Source organism: Octodon degus, unplaced genomic scaffold, assembly GCF_000260255.1.
Source record: "Octodon degus isolate 3935 unplaced genomic scaffold, OctDeg1.0 scaffold00216, whole genome shotgun sequence".
Taxonomy (NCBI): Eukaryota; Metazoa; Chordata; class Mammalia; order Rodentia; family Octodontidae; genus Octodon; species Octodon degus.
In genome coordinates this window covers 3,430,237-3,447,504 of record NW_004524792.1, presented here as the reverse complement: position 1 = coordinate 3,447,504, position 17,268 = coordinate 3,430,237, and the positions used below count along the sequence as shown (strand labels likewise).

Here is a 17,268-nt window from a genome sequence, read left to right as displayed (position 1 = left end):
ACCTACTTAGAACAAGCTTAGCAAAGCACAGGGACCACGGTTCAATCCCCCAGCACCACATGCCAGCCAGCCCCGCCCCCTGGTGGGCTGAGCTGGCACCACCCACCCACACACACACACAAATAAAAATTTTAAAAAATGTTTTAAAAAAAAATAGCTGATGTCACATTTCCAGAAGTCAGTAGTCACAGGTAGATGGAAACTAAAATGCTAATGCTACAGGCTGCAAGTCTTTGTGAAAACTGTCAAAACCAAGAATACATGGTTCCTTCTAGTGGTCATGTCTCGCCTGGGCCTTCCCAGGACAAGAAGCCCTAGACAGGGCTGTGCTCAGGCTGGCTGCCCAGAGCCGCTGCCCCCATCCTACTGGTCAACACCTGGTCAGCACAGAGCAGCTGGCTTCCACAGGGCAATGCCCCACCACAGTGAATGAGGAGCCACCGAAACAGCCACTTCTTTTTCAGCCATCTCACCCTTAGGTAAATATTTTAATGCCCAAAAGCCCCAATTCTTCCTTTACCATGAAAAACTAACACTGTCTTCTTTAAACATATCCATTAAATCTGGGAGCTTGATGAACTGCATAACAGATCAACACACTGGTGAGATGCTTAAATCTCACTTGTGTCAGTCAACACTGTCAAGTTGTGTTAAGCAGCTGAATAGGGCAAGTCAGATGTGTGCATTTCACTGCTCTCAAAACACTGTCAAGACTTATTACCATATTTTATGATTACTACAAGATTTATAGGGGGCTCTTCAACAGGAAAAGTAATTTTTTTAATTCTCTAAAATGAATCCAGAATAATCAATAAATGTTATTCCAGTAAAGAAGTTTGGGTACATTGCTTTGCTCCCTGTTCTAAGGAAATTATCAGGCCTAGGGAAAGGATTGCTGGCAATCTCCTGCTGATGTATCACTTTCCAGCATCCAGAACTTTCCAGGGCTGAGGAGACCCCCACAGGGAGAGTACAGAAAAGATAATTCACAGAAATCACACTGTCAGGAAACAGACCCTATCATACCTACAGGCTGCCGATGAAAACATACTTACCTAGTTCATCTTTTGATCTCCCTGACGCAAAAAACGATCGGCTCAGTTCGTAGCCCCCAAAGAAGAAGAAATAGCCTGGTACTTCCCGGAGTAAAGTGCTTGAGAGTCCATGGTAGAAGCCCAAGGGACCATCTTTATGAAGGATACTTTTCACGACAGACCAAACTGTACTGGGAGGATACAGAGAGACAGAGTTAGTACAGGCAGGGAAGGGAGAGGACAAGGACATTCACACCCAACAAACAGACATGGTCAAGTGCAAGTAGAGAAGTAGTTGATGTTGTGAATAGAAGCCAGGAAATCTAATAAACGGCATCCTTTGATAGGAAAGAAAAATGTTAAGCAAAAGTATTTCTTTCTGTTGTTGTTTTACTTTTTTTTTTTTTTTTTTAATTTTGTGTAGGGTCTCACTACACAGCTCAGACTTGTGGTGATCCTCCTGTTTTCAGCCACCCCAGTGCTGGGATTACAGGCACACACCACCATACCCAGTCACTGGCTCAGCGCACTCAGGGGCAGGGGTGGGACCAGTGTGGCATGTGGTGCCAGGGATCAAACCCCGGCCCCTGCACTTGTCTAAGCAGGTTCTTAGTCCACTGAGCTATCTTGCCTGCCCTGCAAAAGTATTTCTAAGTTAGTCTTAAGAAAATTTTAGCTCTTCTGCTTCAGTACACCATCGAGTGCATGCTCTCCCCTCCTACCCTAACCATGTCTTCTCACAAGACTTTCAGAATCAAACGATTCCTGGCCAAGAAGTAAAAGTAGAATCGCCCCCTTCCTCAGTGGATTCGTATGAAGACAGGTAATAAAATCAGGTATAACTCCAAGAGGAGACACTGGAAGAGGACTAAGCTAGGACTGTAAGGAGCTACACATGAGCTACAACACATTTACCCATAAATACAAAAAGAGCTATGCCCCATGCTTCCCATAGTAAATAAGTGAAATCTGAAATTACAATATGGAGTCATCCAAACTGAGCAAGAAGGCGGCAGCAGTGTGTTTTCCCAGGGCCTTTTCTCCCTCAGATTCCCACCTCTTCAGTCTAAGGTGTTTTTGGAGAATCTATTCAGGCGTTTTTGCTGCTCTGTTTGATGGCCGTGACATGAATGAGCAAAAGTTACTTGAAGGCTACACAAATTCTGACAGCTGAGCTCAGCTCTGGTCATGCAGAGATCACCCAGAACTGAGTCCCTAGAGAGCTGAGGCATAGGGGAACTTCCTTTAAAACAGCTCAGAATCTGCTCCAGGAACAGCTGGAGCACAGCACAGCTGTGGAGAGCAGACTTTCTTTTCGTGATGGTGCCCACAGCAGGTTTTATCCCCATAGTGGACAGGGAGAAAAATCGCATACTTGGTGCAACTTAGTGAATTCCCTCTCACTTTGTTCTCAAAAAAGGGGACTTGGCTAGGAGAGGAGGAGGCTCAAGCCCTATAGTAACAAAGACCACAAGGGATGATTTTCTCTCCAGGAGCTTCTGAGGGCTCCACTGGGTATTAGTTGGTTGAATGCTTGGACAGCACTGCTCCCATTACACACACACACACACACACACACACACGCACGCACACGCACCCACGCACGCGCACAGGCACACATGCAGCAGCTGCAATGCCTGCCCAGCCTAAGCTATCACATACACTGACAGATGCACCTCAAATCCCAAGCCAACCAGCTTTGACCTCTTTGGCAAAATGTCTATCTAAATCCTATGGATAACTATCTTTAAATTACCTTGAGCTACTACTGAGGCACCTGAGGGCAGTTTTCTGGGTAGTGTTCATGTTTTACTCTATTTCTTAATTTAGCAACATGATGCAAAGGTTCTTCATTCTGCGACTAGGTACAGAATCGCACATTTAGGATTTGTGTGTGCATCCCTGACACTGGTGTAATTTACATTTCAATGAAAAGCTTACACGGCCTTCACTTGGGGACTTCTCTCCATACAATGAAGAACAGATACAAGCGACTGGAATGAATCACAAGGCTGCAGAAAGCAGGCACCATTATAAAGCCCGCTCAGGCTGGGAGGAGACTCAGAAATCTGCCCAATGGCTTTCCCAGCAGGCTCACAGCAACATAAATAAGTTTTACGATTAGTAAGGGTCACAAGCTGCTTTTCAATTCAATATATCTCTGTTCTAGTTTCTTTTCTCATTGCTGAGACAATACCTGATGCCCAAAGTTAAGGCAGGAAAGGTTTATTTTGTTCACAGTTTGTATAGGTTTCGATCCACAATCAGCTGGCTCCAAGGCAGGGAGGCTTGGCAGAGGGGCAACAGTTCATGGCAGCAAAGATAGCAAAAGCAACGAGCAAACCTTAATAATGTCTTCCTGCCCCTTTTATAGTCTATCTAGGTTGCTGGGATTAGGCAGCTGCCAAACCAATCAGCGAACTGGTCTTGCACCCTTAATCGCAGCATAGCACACTATAGATGCAGCCACCACGGCAAAGCCTGCCCCCACGACTGCATGAGGCTCTGGGGGACAGCCAGATACAGCCGTAACGATCTAATACATCAGTGAAAATCATCTTAGGGTTGAGCTGGAGGGTGACTTCATCACTGAAGAACAGCTGTGAGCTGATGAGGGTTTTGAAGAACGTTTTCAGAACACAGGCCCTTGGCGAGCACATCTGAGAAATGAGGGAAGGGGTACAAAGCCTCGGAATAGGCATCGAATACTCATCACAGCACTCAGGTCAGTACTCAGGAAGCCCTGCTGACAGAGCCAGTTCAAAAGCTGCCTACTGTGCACCTCCAAATATTGCCTCTGACCCAAGGGAAGGGGGTGCTAAGCTCCAGGCTGCACCATTTCTGGGTGTTACTCTGCTTCCGATGGCCCGCAGGGTGGGTGCTGAGTGAACCTCCCTGCACTCAATGCTCATTTCAGAAAATGAACCTGTGACTGGTAGGAGAAACACAATACTTTACAGCAGATCCATCTGTTTCTGCTCTTTAATTTTAATATAAAATTTGAAACACAACATACAAAGGCAACAGAAAAAAACAAAGGCAACAGACTTAACGTTTGTGCCTCAACAGTGCTTACTTCTGGCTTCTGGCTATCTTTCCTGATGTCTCCATTTCGAACATGGTCTGCAGCCGGCACTTCACGAGCTCTGTGGGGCACAGCACCAATGCGGCAAAGGCCGACGCCACGGAGCCCGCGGCTGCGTTCTGCAGGTCGCTGAAAGCACAAGGAGAGAAGGCTAGACATCAGCGCATGTGCTTCTTCAGGGGCGGGGGATGCATGCACCGATGCAGCTACGGAGCCCGCGGCCCTGAGAGGAAGCAGCAGTACCCAGTTCCCATCTGGAGAAGTGGCACTTAGAGAAGGCACATCGCCAAATGGAGGCCTGACTGACTGCCCACCGATTCCATTTATCAGGCTCAGTGCTGTGGTCCGAATGTTTGTGGTTCTCTCCCCCAAATTCCTGTGTTGAAGATATAACCCCTAATGTGACAGTTTTGGAGGAAGAGTCCTTGGGAGGCAACTGGGTATAAATGAGGATTTACTTGTTAGGTGTGAACTAGGAGGCTGTGGGTGAGGCCCTCATCATGGAGTCAGTGCCCTTATCAGAACGGGTCAGCAGACAAGTTTTCTCTCCACTGTGAAAACGTGCTCAGAAAACACCATTAACCTCAGCAGACTCCACATCTGCCAGGACTGGGAGGTCTCCAGAGGTATAAATAATGCTATTTCAGCCTCCAAACCCTACAGGACTCCAAGTCGAGACACACAGCGACATACAAGACGAAGACTACGCAACCTGGAGAGGGGAAAAGCCCGCGCCACCCAAACACACACTATTACTGTGTCAGTGTACTACACCCTAAGTGCAATTAAAATGTGGTTCTAAGGCCATCTCTCCCTGCTCAGAATCTAAGCTGGAGCAACCAGGCATGCACACAACCACCACGCATGAAAACACAGTATGAATTTTTAAACAAAAATTCCTGCACTGAAAAAAAAAGACAGACAGACAAGACAAGAAAACAGCACAGCCGTGAAACTAGCATCCAACAGGAGTTCAAGAATAGGAGCAACTGGATGCCAGGATGGCTCCTCTAAGAAGACCTCTTCCAGCCCAATATAGTGTTTTGTAGGTAACCTGCCAGCACTTGTGGGGTTTGGGTTTATTTTTTTTTTAATGTACTTGGTATAGGGTCTCACTACGCAGCTCAGATTTGCAGTGATCCTCCTGTTTTCAACCTCTCCAGCGCTGGGATTACAGGAGTGTGCCACCTAAGTTTTGTGGTCACCTCAGCACCTGGTGCCTGGGATCAAAGCCTGGTCCCTATGCTTGCCTAAGCAGGCTCTTAGTCCACTGAGTTATCTCGCTGGCCCTGTCCTGCCAGTATTTGGAAGACCACAGTTGTGCATGAGCAGAACCACTGGTTCCCTGCTCACACATTAAGTCTTGGCCTCTCACTGTCCCTGGACAGCTGAGACCACCCTCAGATTCCCAAAAGTCTTCAGCTGATAACCCGACACAGACACCCTCTAGTAATCTCACTGCAGTGCGAAACTGCTTAAGATCAAGGCTGCCCCCAATCTGGGCCCTGGTTCCTGTTCCAGGGGGCCTAGTCTTGATGCCATGGCCAGATACAAGAGGGTTTCCAGGGGCTAACCCAGGTGAGAATCCAGGTCTCAGAAGAGCTGGTGTGGAGGGGGATCCACTTGGCTGCAGGGCAGACTTGCTCCCCACCTTAGAGCAGAGCTTGGACCAGCCTGGTGCGCAGAAACTGACCCATGCATGTCAGCTCACCCCTTCCTTCTCCTCTCATTCCTTCCTGGCTCAACTGTTCAAAACCGAAGCTCAGGATGACTCCTGCTGCCTTCCAGTCAGCCTGTAGATCTGTATTTGGCCTCCCTCAGGGACTCTCTGTCAACCTGCTGACAGGGAACTGTCAATTAGGGTCACCACCAGAGCATGCCAAGTTGCCAGAACAAAGGTAACAGTCAATAAATATGGATGTCCCCTCTACCTCCAGCACTCTGATGGCTCAGAGAGCTGAATGAATGCCAAGCACCTTACTAAAGGGCAAAGACGAGGCCAAATCAGGTCTGCAGTGGACTTTGGCTTTCTAATAAACGCCTTCATTTGCCCATACACAAAACAAGGCCCACAGGCACCCAGATCTACGTGTGGTGTAAGTGTACAGAAATGCAATAGAAAGGGCAACTCAAAGATGAGTTTTGAAAGAATCAAGGACTTGTCATCTACACAGCAGACTTTTCACAGCCAAACAAACCAACCAATCAGGTCTGCATGTCCCACTGTGTAAGCGCCATCTAGCCAAAGGGCACAGCAGACTGTCACTCTGGGTCGTGTTCAGCCCAGAACAGACAAATATTTACAGTGGGTTGCAGAAACTCACAAGAGCTGCTCACAAGCAGTTCTTCCCCTTCATTGCTCTTGACAAACCCTCTCTCTGGATTAGACCCTACAAAACCTTCCCGAACCTCAAATGTGGCCTAACAGAAAGCAGGCCTGAGCAGCGAAGGCACGGGTGAGCCTGGTGCCCAACAGCTGTCAGTTCCCTGACCTATAAGCCAGAGATGACACACCTGCCTTGCCGCTCAGCCTCACAGGGAGGGCCACACAGACTGATGCACGTACCAGAGCTTAGCCGACTCTTAGACACATTCCCCCAAGAGCCGCCAGCACACACTGTTCTTCAGGGTGAAAAGGAAGATCCTTGGCCCAGAAAAGACTGCAGGGCTGTGAACGACCATGTTCAAGAGATGGTTGCTTCACAGAAGAGCCTCAGGGCATCTGTAGCCCATTCAGGACAGGGCCATAACTCATGTCTCATTGCCAAGGGGCTCTCAACCACGGGCAGCACCTGCATGACTGTCCCACTGGGCAGCGCAGGATGGTGCCACTGGGTGGTCATGCATGTTCCACACCAGTGGTTCACACTGGCAGGGTGTGTTAACAAATAACATGTGAATACACCACATGACATAACTGCCCCCAGACTGTTTTCTGCCTTCTCAGGGATACTGACACGGTCCTCTGGAGCTGGTGGACAGGAATCAGCTACAAAATACTTTGTGGTTCTCATTAGAAAGCACAGTGCTTGCATCACAATCTTTGTAGGCTAAAACAGATGCAGGCCTGGGAGAAGTAAGAACATACCACCTCTGTCCTGTGCCTGGAGGGTGCTCCACTCATGGGACAGCAGCAGTTTCTTCCACCAGAGCCTCACCCAGGTGCTCTTGGCCTCCCAGTCTCACATCCAAGTTGAACCTCCTCAAGGACCCAAGGGAGAGCTGGGGCTGAGGCCTCAGAATGTGTCTCCCTCTGCTGGGGAGAAAACTTATGCCTCTGTCAGTCTCCATCCTGGGCTGCTACACATTGTGGGTTTACACCTGCTCGTCTCTACTTGATCTCTCCTTCTTGCCCTCCGGAGCTCGAGGGACGCAGCATCAGAGCTCAGCCGTCCTCTCCACCCTATACTGCCTCCTTGGGTCATCGTACCCAGTCCTAAGACTTGAAGTTCCACCTGCCATGACAGAACTGCTAAATCTGTAAGGATGGGTCTGGGTCCTGTAGGTGTAGTATCTGGAGACTTTAGTACACAAAGAGCTATTAGCCAGGTGGGCCCTGTAGTCACAGTAGGGTTTCCAATTCCTACCAAATCAATCCACAAGACTGCCTTTTGTAACTCTTAAGCCATTGTAAGAATTTTAAATTATTGAAGACTGGGTGGCTATTATTTTTAAAAAAGTTTGTTTTAAAGAGAGTATAACAGGGACCGGCCAAATAGCTCAACTGATTAAAGCACCTGCAAGCAGGCGCAGGGACTAGGGGTTCCATCCCCAGGCCTGCCATGCCAGCCCCCCACCCCTGGGGCATACTGAGACAGCAATTGAGACTGGGCGTGGAGGTGCATGCCTATAATCCCAGCTCTTGGGAGACTGTAAACAGGCAGATCAATACAAGTCCGATCTAGTAGTGAGACCCTGAACACCCTGTAGACCCTTCCCTAAAATACAAAAAAAAGGTATAATAATAATTGATATGACATTAGAAACAGTACACATTTAGAAGACTAAGATGTCAGGTGTTCAAGCATGGTTTGTATTACACGTTGCTATCCTCAGGGTGGCTACTGTTTAAGAAGGGAAGATTGCACATGGTCTGCCAAGCTCTGGCACATATGTGGCCTCTGTACGGCCTACCCTGAGAGGAACAAGGCAGGTGTGGCCTCTGTCAGACAGGAGGGCCAACAGGCACTCAGGCTGACGTGGCAGTGCGTTCTGAGCAGTCTGCTCGCTGTATAATATCCTGGGGAAGACCAAGTGAGCCAAATGCTGATGTTTGATGGAACATGGCAAAAAACAGAGGGAGGGGTCTCATCTGCATTTCACTAGATGCTTCCAACACTTCCTAAAGTTCCACGGTTCCCTTTAAGCTCAACACTGTACCATGAGGAAGAAGTGAAAACTAAAACTTGGGCCCCACGTTGCATCTGTGGCTTTAGTGCAGCACTCCTACCCAACTGATAAGCTGCTTCCCAAAGATACCAGGCTGCCAGGGTAGGCCCTTCCAGCACCAGGCTCTGGGGCCCCTCTCCTTTGTATCATGCATAGGCTTTCTCCAAGGTTCACAGCTTATGACACCACCATCAAAAAGAAAGTACTTATTTTAAAAAGGAAAATACGCTTCCTGAGAAAGACCATTAAAAGCCTGGTCATACAATAACATTAACATCTTTAAAAAAGCACAGGCACCAGGTCGGACTCACCTCAGCTTTGCCTGCCTGTCCAGTCCAACTACTCTCCGCACCAGCTGCTGGCAGAAGCCATAGCACATGAAGAGCACCGAGTTCTCGGCGATGTTGGCAATCAGCGCTGGGCTGGTGCCCTTGTAGAAGCCACGGAAGCCCACCTGCGAGTAGGTCTTCAGGCAGCAGTCGGTGAGGCCCCGGTACAGGTCAGGGAACGTCTGCATCTTCACCTTCATTGTGTCGAAGGGCTGCCCCGTCAGTACACATGCCGTGCCCCCTGGAATGTATGCAAGAGTATACATGTTCCTCAGCTGTCGGGAATGTAGTACAGTAGTCTGCCCCGGGAGAACTACCCAGGCAATTTAAAAGTTCCTTCTGGGTCTGGGGAAATAGCTCAGTAGAATAAGTGCTTGCCTGGCAAGTACAAGTGTCTGAGTTCAATCCCTGGTTCTGCCAAATAAATAAATAAATAAATAAATGTTCCTTCTGACCATGTTACCCCAGAAACCACCTAGCTGAGTCCAGCAAACAACTACAGTGGGGCTGGACACTCAAGCCCCACAGCAAAGGGCCTCACACTTTTGCCAGGGGAGATATACCCCAAATCCAAGTCCCAGCTGCAAAGGTTTAGGAGACAGCAATGGGAGTGAAGCTGGAGCCCGATTTCCTGGACTCCCGGGCAGGGAACTTGCACTGTGAGCATCTGCTTCTCACCCATTTCCCAGGGTGAGTGTGGAGGTGAAGGAAAATAATGACAGAAGCCACACTGAGGGGCGGGCAATCTAGGAAGAGACAATCGCTCCCTTTTGCCTAATGCCCTAAAATACGGGAACTACCAGAAAAATCACTGAGTGCTGAACACCAGAGAGAAAACAGAAGCCTGGCGAAGCCTGGCGAGCAAAATCTCTGAGCCTATGAAAAAACCCTTTTTAATTTTAACCGTACCAATTAATAATTTGCATTAAGGAATAAACAAAACCTTGTCTTTGTTTAGTGTAAGTGGATGGAAGTTTACCAGGCCTCAGCATAGTCTCTACATGTTTGTATATGTGAGAATACCACATAAATTGCAGTAGATCGCTTCATCTAAGAATGAACTGCAATTACCCCGACACAGCTCCAGATCCTGGACTGCGGTCAGTGTTCTGGGAGGAGCCACTGCTTGAGGTTGACCACCCTCCCTGAGCCCCAGACTTGAGATGCTTCTCCATCTCAGACAGCCCCTGCTTATGCTGGGAGACGCTGCAACCAAACGCTGCTGCCGCTAGAGTTTCACTAGAATGGAAAGGAAGCCAGGTGTGGCCGTGCACGTCTGTAATCCCAGAACCCAGGAAGCTGAGGCCTGAGGATCTCTGAGAGTTTGAGGCCACTATGGATTTCATAGAGAGCTCAAGGCCTGCCTGAACTACAATATGAGACCCTTCTTGACTCAGGAAAAAAAGAAAAAAAAGAAAATTGGGAAGGAAAACTTACATAAAATATTTAACAAATGTGCTTTCGTAACTGTCACATCATACATGACAACACCTACGTTGGGGAAAGCAGAGTTGGAGAACTATTTGGTATGTTCTTTTAAGCACTCCGGAAGGTCTGCCTCCTGTGACCTCATCACTACCATTCACTTTTAGGGCTGTAAGGATATGCTTCTGCTCTGTCATGCTGCATCATCCTCATGCCTGAATTTTGTGGACATGAGAGGGTCATAACTCAAAATTATTCTCTCCTGGGCAAAGATAAAATGAGCTCCAAAGTATGTCAAAGTAAACTATCCTAAAACATATAAGAACTTTAAAAGATTACATATTTTAACTACTGTACACACAGACAAATTAGAGCCGTTAATCCAACACACTAATACATGGATGAGTGGTTTCCATATACTCATTCAGTCAGCCTGAAAGGGGCAGACACAGGTCTCCACAATACATCTTTGTGAGGCATCTGTGATAATTCCACTTCCAGCAGGGAAGGTGCAGGTCAAAAGGCAAATTTCCTCCCCTGTCTGTAACCTACACCACCTGCTACCACCCTGCCCCTTCATGTGAGTGACTCCTCAGAATACCAGCACCAGCTGCGGGGCCCAACACCTAGCAGAGTCTCAGAGCTTTATTAAATGAATAAGCAAGGATAATTACAGGCACCAAATATTCGCCTACTTTTACAGAAGCCAGCATTCTGATCATGTTTTTCTCTTCGAGAGACAAATGGAAAGAATTTCCGCATGTCACCGTTGTGTGCTGCTCATTCTACAGGAAAAGTGTCCAGACTGTGACATTCCGTAGTTAGGGTGACATTCGTAATGCCAAGGGTGACATTCAGACTGTCAACTCCTGACAGTCACACAGGCAGTGAATCGCAGTGCCCAGAGCCATCTGTCTGGGCAGAGCAGTACCAATGGGGCAGAGCAGTACCAATGGGGCAGGGGCAGCTCGGAGGGACCGCAGGCCGGTGAGCCTCACAGCTCTCAGGAGCAGAGCGCCGCCGACAGAGCAGGGAAAAATTTTATTTTTAAGACATTTCACTAAAAAAAGTTTTGGTTGTTTTTCACTTTGGAATTTGAGAGGATAAATACTAAATAATCCCATTCAAAGGAGGTGGCAGAGCACTGGTTGGGTTACAGTGTTATAGTTGTTAATGTAACTCTTAAAGTACTTCCCAGGTTTCCTTGTAAGGAAATTTGGGGATATTCCTGATCTCAGATCTGTACTTACTCAATTATCTATCTTCTTCAAATTCTCCCTCCCACTGCTCTAGGGCTTGAGATCCTCTCCCAGAATCTCTCCTACGGCAAGTGCAGAAAAATCCCAAACTCTAGCAGGTTACATATCCAAAAGATAGGTCAGGGAAAGTACCCAACCATTCCTTTACCTCCAGGCACCACGAGGCTGCCACCTTAGGCCACAATTTGTGGTATTTTTTCTGAGTTTAGTCATTTAAGGTGTGTCTAAAAGACAACAACAACAAAATAACAAAACTAGACAAGGAAACCAACATCCTGGTCCTGCTTCCCATCACCTCACTGTGTAATCTTGAACAAATCCACTGTCCCTCTTTGAGATTCTTTTCTGCATAGATAGTAAGCATCAGAGCCAGGGATCTCTAAAGGTCCATCTAGTTCCATCCCTCAATGACTCTGGTGACAGAAAACAACACAGGGGCAAGTAATAAACAAATTCCTGGTCCCTTAACCTGTTACTCATCAAATGTGTGATTTGTGTTTTCTTCTGAGGCAGTCAAGGACTTAACAGTGGTTTCTGCTAAAATGGACCTACAAATGCCTCATATGCAACTAACAGTAGACCAAAACGACCTTCTTTTTATGAAACTGTGGCTCAGATTCTTTTCAGCTCTGCATACAGATGGGCTAGTCATTCAAGGAGTATATAAAACATGGCAGAACAAGGTTTAACAACCCTAAAGTTACCTAGTTTATCTCATTACCCTTCAGGATGGAAGAAACCAGAAGAGATTTACAGGGGCCTTCAGCTACACCCAGAAATCTCCACTGTCCTAAACCTAAGTCATCTGAGAACCCGGCAGAGCCTCCTATGACCGAGACTGCCTTCCAAGCCATTAGGATTCTTCCCAGTGGACCCAAATTTGCCCCTCAAGTCATGAGGATTCAACCTCAGCTAAAAAACTAGGACTGAAGTAACTGACTGGACCCTGGCCCCCCCCCCTCAGCTAGCCCTTAAATCTGGTCTATTTATGTGGGTGACCAGTCTGAGCCCCTGTATCAGATTGTGCTCTCACCAGCTACTCAAGCTGGAGTCTTTTCCTATTTGCTCTTTCTTTTTTTATTAGGGTACTGGCTTGGTCTATGCAAGAGCTGTATTTCCCTTTATTTTCTCCTTCAATTAAAGCTTTTCCCTATAAATTTGTGCTTTAAAGTTCCAGTATCATAAAAGGACCCATATGAGCAAGTGACACTGGGACTGTTGAATGTACCAATAGTGCTTTCCATTTGCACTCCAGGTACAGAGCAGTAGACTGGATGCTCAAATGTCACTAATGGACACCTCCTCTGAGCAGTCTGCACCTAGGCCCCCTGTCCCTGCACTGGGGCTCGCTGGCTTTGGAAATTGCAGCCAGGGCAACTCTGCATTAGCAAGGGGCAGCCCTCTGCTGCTAAGCACTGGGAGAAACACCTAGAAAGGGTCAGTGAGAATACAAAGGGCCCATATGTATGACATGTGCTAATGGTGTGACTGTTAAGCAAAACATGCCCACCACAAATGTCTTTTGCACCAGGCTCCCACCAATACTGGTGCAATCTACAATAAAACTGACTCAAGTATAACCATGGTATCCAGATACCTGAATGCTATTTAACTATACCATAATAGAGCCTAAATCTTTGATGGACTGAAAGTTATTAAGTGCCACAAGCTGTGAATCTCACTGTGGCTAAATACCCTCCCAAGACAAGAATGCATCCTGATGGTGATAGGCCAGAGGCTGGCAGGGGCTGCACCCCACTCAGCCACCATTTTCCATAGCACAGCCGGGGGGGGTGGTGCTCCAAGGCATGGGATACAGCAGCTCTCTTTCACGCAGTGTGGGGGACTGATCCAAAGACACAAGACCAAAGGGCAAGAGATTGCAGAGGCAGAACCAGCCAACCTTCAGGCCTGTCAGCCAGGCTGAACACTCCTGTGATCTCTAACCTGGGAGCGGTGCCCTTGCCTGTGGCTCCTTGTCAGCATCTATAACGTGTTGTCCTCAACCATCCTCTAGGCTATTTTGGCTAACCTTCCTTCATAGAAAAAGGTTGTTTTCTAAAAAGGATTTAAAAAAAATTGGACATAAGACAGGGTGAGAGGTGACAGTCCCCTTAACTGCACTTGATCTACTGACCCAGGGGGTCCCACTGCCTAAGAGCACAATGGGCAACACAGCCCTCTGGCCTGTCCAGCCTGTGAAGCTGGGAAAAGGTTCACTTGGGAACTGAGTAATCCAGGTCCTACAAAAGCACAGGACTATGGAAAACTACAAGTCTACCATACCATATGGGTCCAATTCCATGGTTAGCTTCAGGCTGAGCTTCTTGGTATGCCTGCCTTTTTCTTTTCTTCTTCTTTGTGCTCTTGGGATGGAACCCAGGGTCTTTACACTGAGCTACAGGACCTTGCTCCGTCGCCCAGAGTGGGCTCAAATTTGTCTGTCTCAATCATTACAGTGCTGGGATTACAGAAACGCACCACCGTGCCTGGCTTATGTTGCAATGCTACGAACACAGTGCCTGGCATGTTGCCAGCACTGGCTCCCACCTGCACTTGGGTTCACCTTAGCTGAACATTCCTAGAAAGTCTTACCCCTCTTGGTCCCTCCTTCCTGGCTCTATGATACTGTGGATATGTCTCCCTACTAAAACAGACCCTCCTTCTCTTCCTGGCACCAAATACTAGTAGCCAGCATTTCCTATACAAACAGCATGGTGTTGCTTTTGTACTGCAAAGGACATAAAAATAGCCAAGACTGGAATGGAGTGCAAAGTCACTTGCAAGCTCTACCTGTGTGACAATGGATGAGTGACTGCATCTCTGAGCTATTTCCCAGCAGTGCTAAGGACGTTCTCACCCTAGCACTTTACCCTGACTCAAAGTTTTAATACAACAGAAATCACTTTTTGCCATGCTCTGAATAATATTAATCTTCTATTAAATAGACATGCTCCAAGATTAATGCACATTACATCCGGGTAACAGAGGAAATATTTTCATACCCCTGTCCCTGGATCTTGCTGAGAGGGTACTTAAGGAATACAGAAGACTAGGTTTTCTCTGGGATTACCTGCAGCACCTGCTGTGAGGTCAATGGCAGCTTGGATGGCAGGATTGGATTTCATGGTGGTGTTGGGCTCTGTGAAAGGCAACTCTGGAGCTTAGGATGGACACTGTATATCCCTGGAGGAAGTAAGAGTTCACCATTAGTCAGGCCTCTGCAAGTTACTGGACTTGAACTTCTGGGTTCTGTGGCGTGGGCTTTACCTTGCTCCTGTGGAACAGGGCTCAAGGGGCTCCTAGGTGACTGGTTTTCCCATAAAAAACTCATAGCTCAGAAATCCCTTCCGACTATCATACTATAGCCCCTAGCAGCACTTCAACCAACCGTAATGAAAACTTTGAAATGAATGCCCAATGAAGAAGCTAACTTCAGACATTCTGAGCCACACCAGACTAGCTTTTCAAAGACCTAAGGTGAAAATTCACTCTAGTAGGTTTCATTCTAAGCTTAGAAGGCAGCCTGTGCTGGGTGCTCAAGAGGCGCTAGGAGGTCCAGAAAGCAGCACGCACAGAGCAAAAATTAGGAGCTCTACTAAGTCACATGCACCTGGGTCAAATGTCTGCTCCACCAGCATGCAGGCCCCGTGGGCCCCTAAATCTGGGAGTCTTTATCTGTACAAGGTGAATAAAAACACGATACAAGGCTGGGGATTTAGCTCAGTGGTGTACTGCCTGCTTAACAACCATGAGATCCTGAGTTTGATTTCCGGTACCAAAAAAAAAAAAAAAAAAGATATAAAAGCAATGATAGAGCTGGGTATAGTGACATATACCTGTGATCCCAGCCCTCAAGAGGCTAAGGCAGGAGCAGTGAAGGTTTAAGGACAGCCTGGGCTACAGAGTAAGACCCCCCACACACACACACACACAGGTAATCACAAACGGTGAACATGTATCACCAGTTCTCTGAGCCAGACCCAGCAGAGCACCAATAACCTTCATTCACCATTACCCACTCCAGGCTTTTCAGCAGTAAATGTGCACAAGATTCAAAAACGCAGATTATAAATAGGCCTCAGGTCACACAAGAGATTCTTCGGTTGCAACACTATCTGAGGTCAGGCTGATAAGGCCTCCTCCCCCGCAACGACTTTCAGGTGCAACTCCTGGCCACCGAGTTTGTGCTTGAGAAGACTCTACCTGCAGCAGTTGTTAAACATTCAAATCACCAGGCCTCTCTCCAGGGAATCTTGAGTACATTTGGGTTGGAGCCTGGAGAGTTGGGGAAAAAGCAGTCTACTCTTCTAGACAAAAAAATCAATTATTGCTGAGATATAGACTTAAATATTAACTAGGGAGGAAAAAAGGTGGCTCCTTCAGATAGGTTAAAACGACGAACTCAGCAACCAGTTCCCAGTTTTCAAACTGTGACTTAATTCATGAATAAAAAGGGATAGGTTTCCTTCCTCATCCTGCCGAGGTGGTGGGTGGGCTGGATCAGGGAAAGCCAAGGTCTATCTGAACATGAGGATCATTCTATAAGTCAGCAAGAATTTACAGTAGCCACCAAAAAATTTAACTTGAAACATTTTGCCAATGACCAAAGTCCAAGAATGTTCCTTTTCTTCATTTTCTCTCTTTTTTCAAGAATCTTAGACCGGTGACACACACCTGTAATCCCAGCTCTGGGGATGCTGAAAACAGGAAGGATCACTAGAGTCCAAGCTGTATTAGTAAGACCCTGTGCCAAATATATTTTTTTAAAAAAATTTAAGAATCTTCCTTTTTTACAAAAAAAAGTTAACACCCGCAACAACAAAAACACGGTAGCTAAGAAAGCAACTAAATGTGAATTACAAGATCATAACTTATTTTACAGATGGGCCAGGAAAGTGCCATTACTGGGTTAAGGATCATTTGTTATTAGAAAAGGTTACTGGGGTTCTAACCCATTATGCTTTTGCAGAAGGAAAAGTGAATTCAGAAGATGGAAAGGTCTTCTCCAAGGTCACAAAAGAGTCAGTGCCTGGGAGATTATTCAACTCAAAAGTCGTGTGTTTCATATCATGTCCACAACCCAGAGTAGCCCAACACGGTCTAAAATACAAGATAAGACAACATTCCGATACAGTGAACTGTGCACTATCAGGGTGGCGTGGGTGTCACGCGCGAAGCAGCCAGCCAGGGCACATCGGAGGTGGCCTCTCACCTAAGGCTCAGTCTGCTCACTGCCTTGCATGCGGACACGTCTTTCCCAAGCTGGAAAATAATGCACATACACTACTTCCTCTGTGTGAGCTCCACCTTCAGAAGAGACGATGTCCTTTTACTTACACTAGATCTAAGCCCTGCACGTGACTTGTAGAATCATGAACAGACAACCCCTGCTTGTCGTGGGTTCTAACAGATGAGCCCACAAGTGTGCACGGCGCAGACTGCCTCTCCGGGGCTCGCAGAAGACCCGGCGCTCCAAGAGCAAGGCTGACCGCCGCGATCCTCCAGCATCCACGCGGCTCTCCCACGCGCGCCGGGGTCTGGCTCGGGGCCGACCGAGGTCGCGCGACTGCAGCGCCCGGCACACTCCGTTCTTGTTCCCGGGGACACTGATTTCTGGGAGGGACGCGGAGGACGAGGCTGCGCTTCCCAGCGGCGCCGACAAGCAGCCGCGGGAGGTCCCGCCCGGCCCATTCAAACGCGCCCGGGCCGAGGAGGACGCCGCAGCCCAGCCGGCCAGGCCGAGC

The 17,268-nt window shown here is 47.6% G+C and overlaps 1 protein-coding gene across 5 annotated transcripts in view; it reads right to left on the bottom strand.

Moving 5' to 3' along the window:
- Slc25a15 (solute carrier family 25 member 15) overlaps positions 1 to 17,268 on the bottom strand; it is a 44,353-nt gene that overhangs the window by 18,706 nt on the left and 8,379 nt on the right. The window contains exons 1-5 of one of the 5 annotated variants that reach the window (XM_004645049.2): positions 17,014 to 17,261; positions 14,595 to 14,707; positions 8,820 to 9,078; positions 4,111 to 4,248; positions 1,056 to 1,225 (exon numbers count right to left, since the gene is read on the bottom strand). In XM_004645049.2, the coding sequence (XP_004645106.1) occupies positions 1,056 to 1,225; positions 4,111 to 4,248; positions 8,820 to 9,078; positions 14,595 to 14,649 (622 nt within the window). In that variant the 5' untranslated portion in view covers positions 14,650 to 14,707; positions 17,014 to 17,261. The other 4 variants (XM_023705279.1, XM_023705278.1, XM_023705280.1 and 1 more) reach the window with 4 other exon arrangements.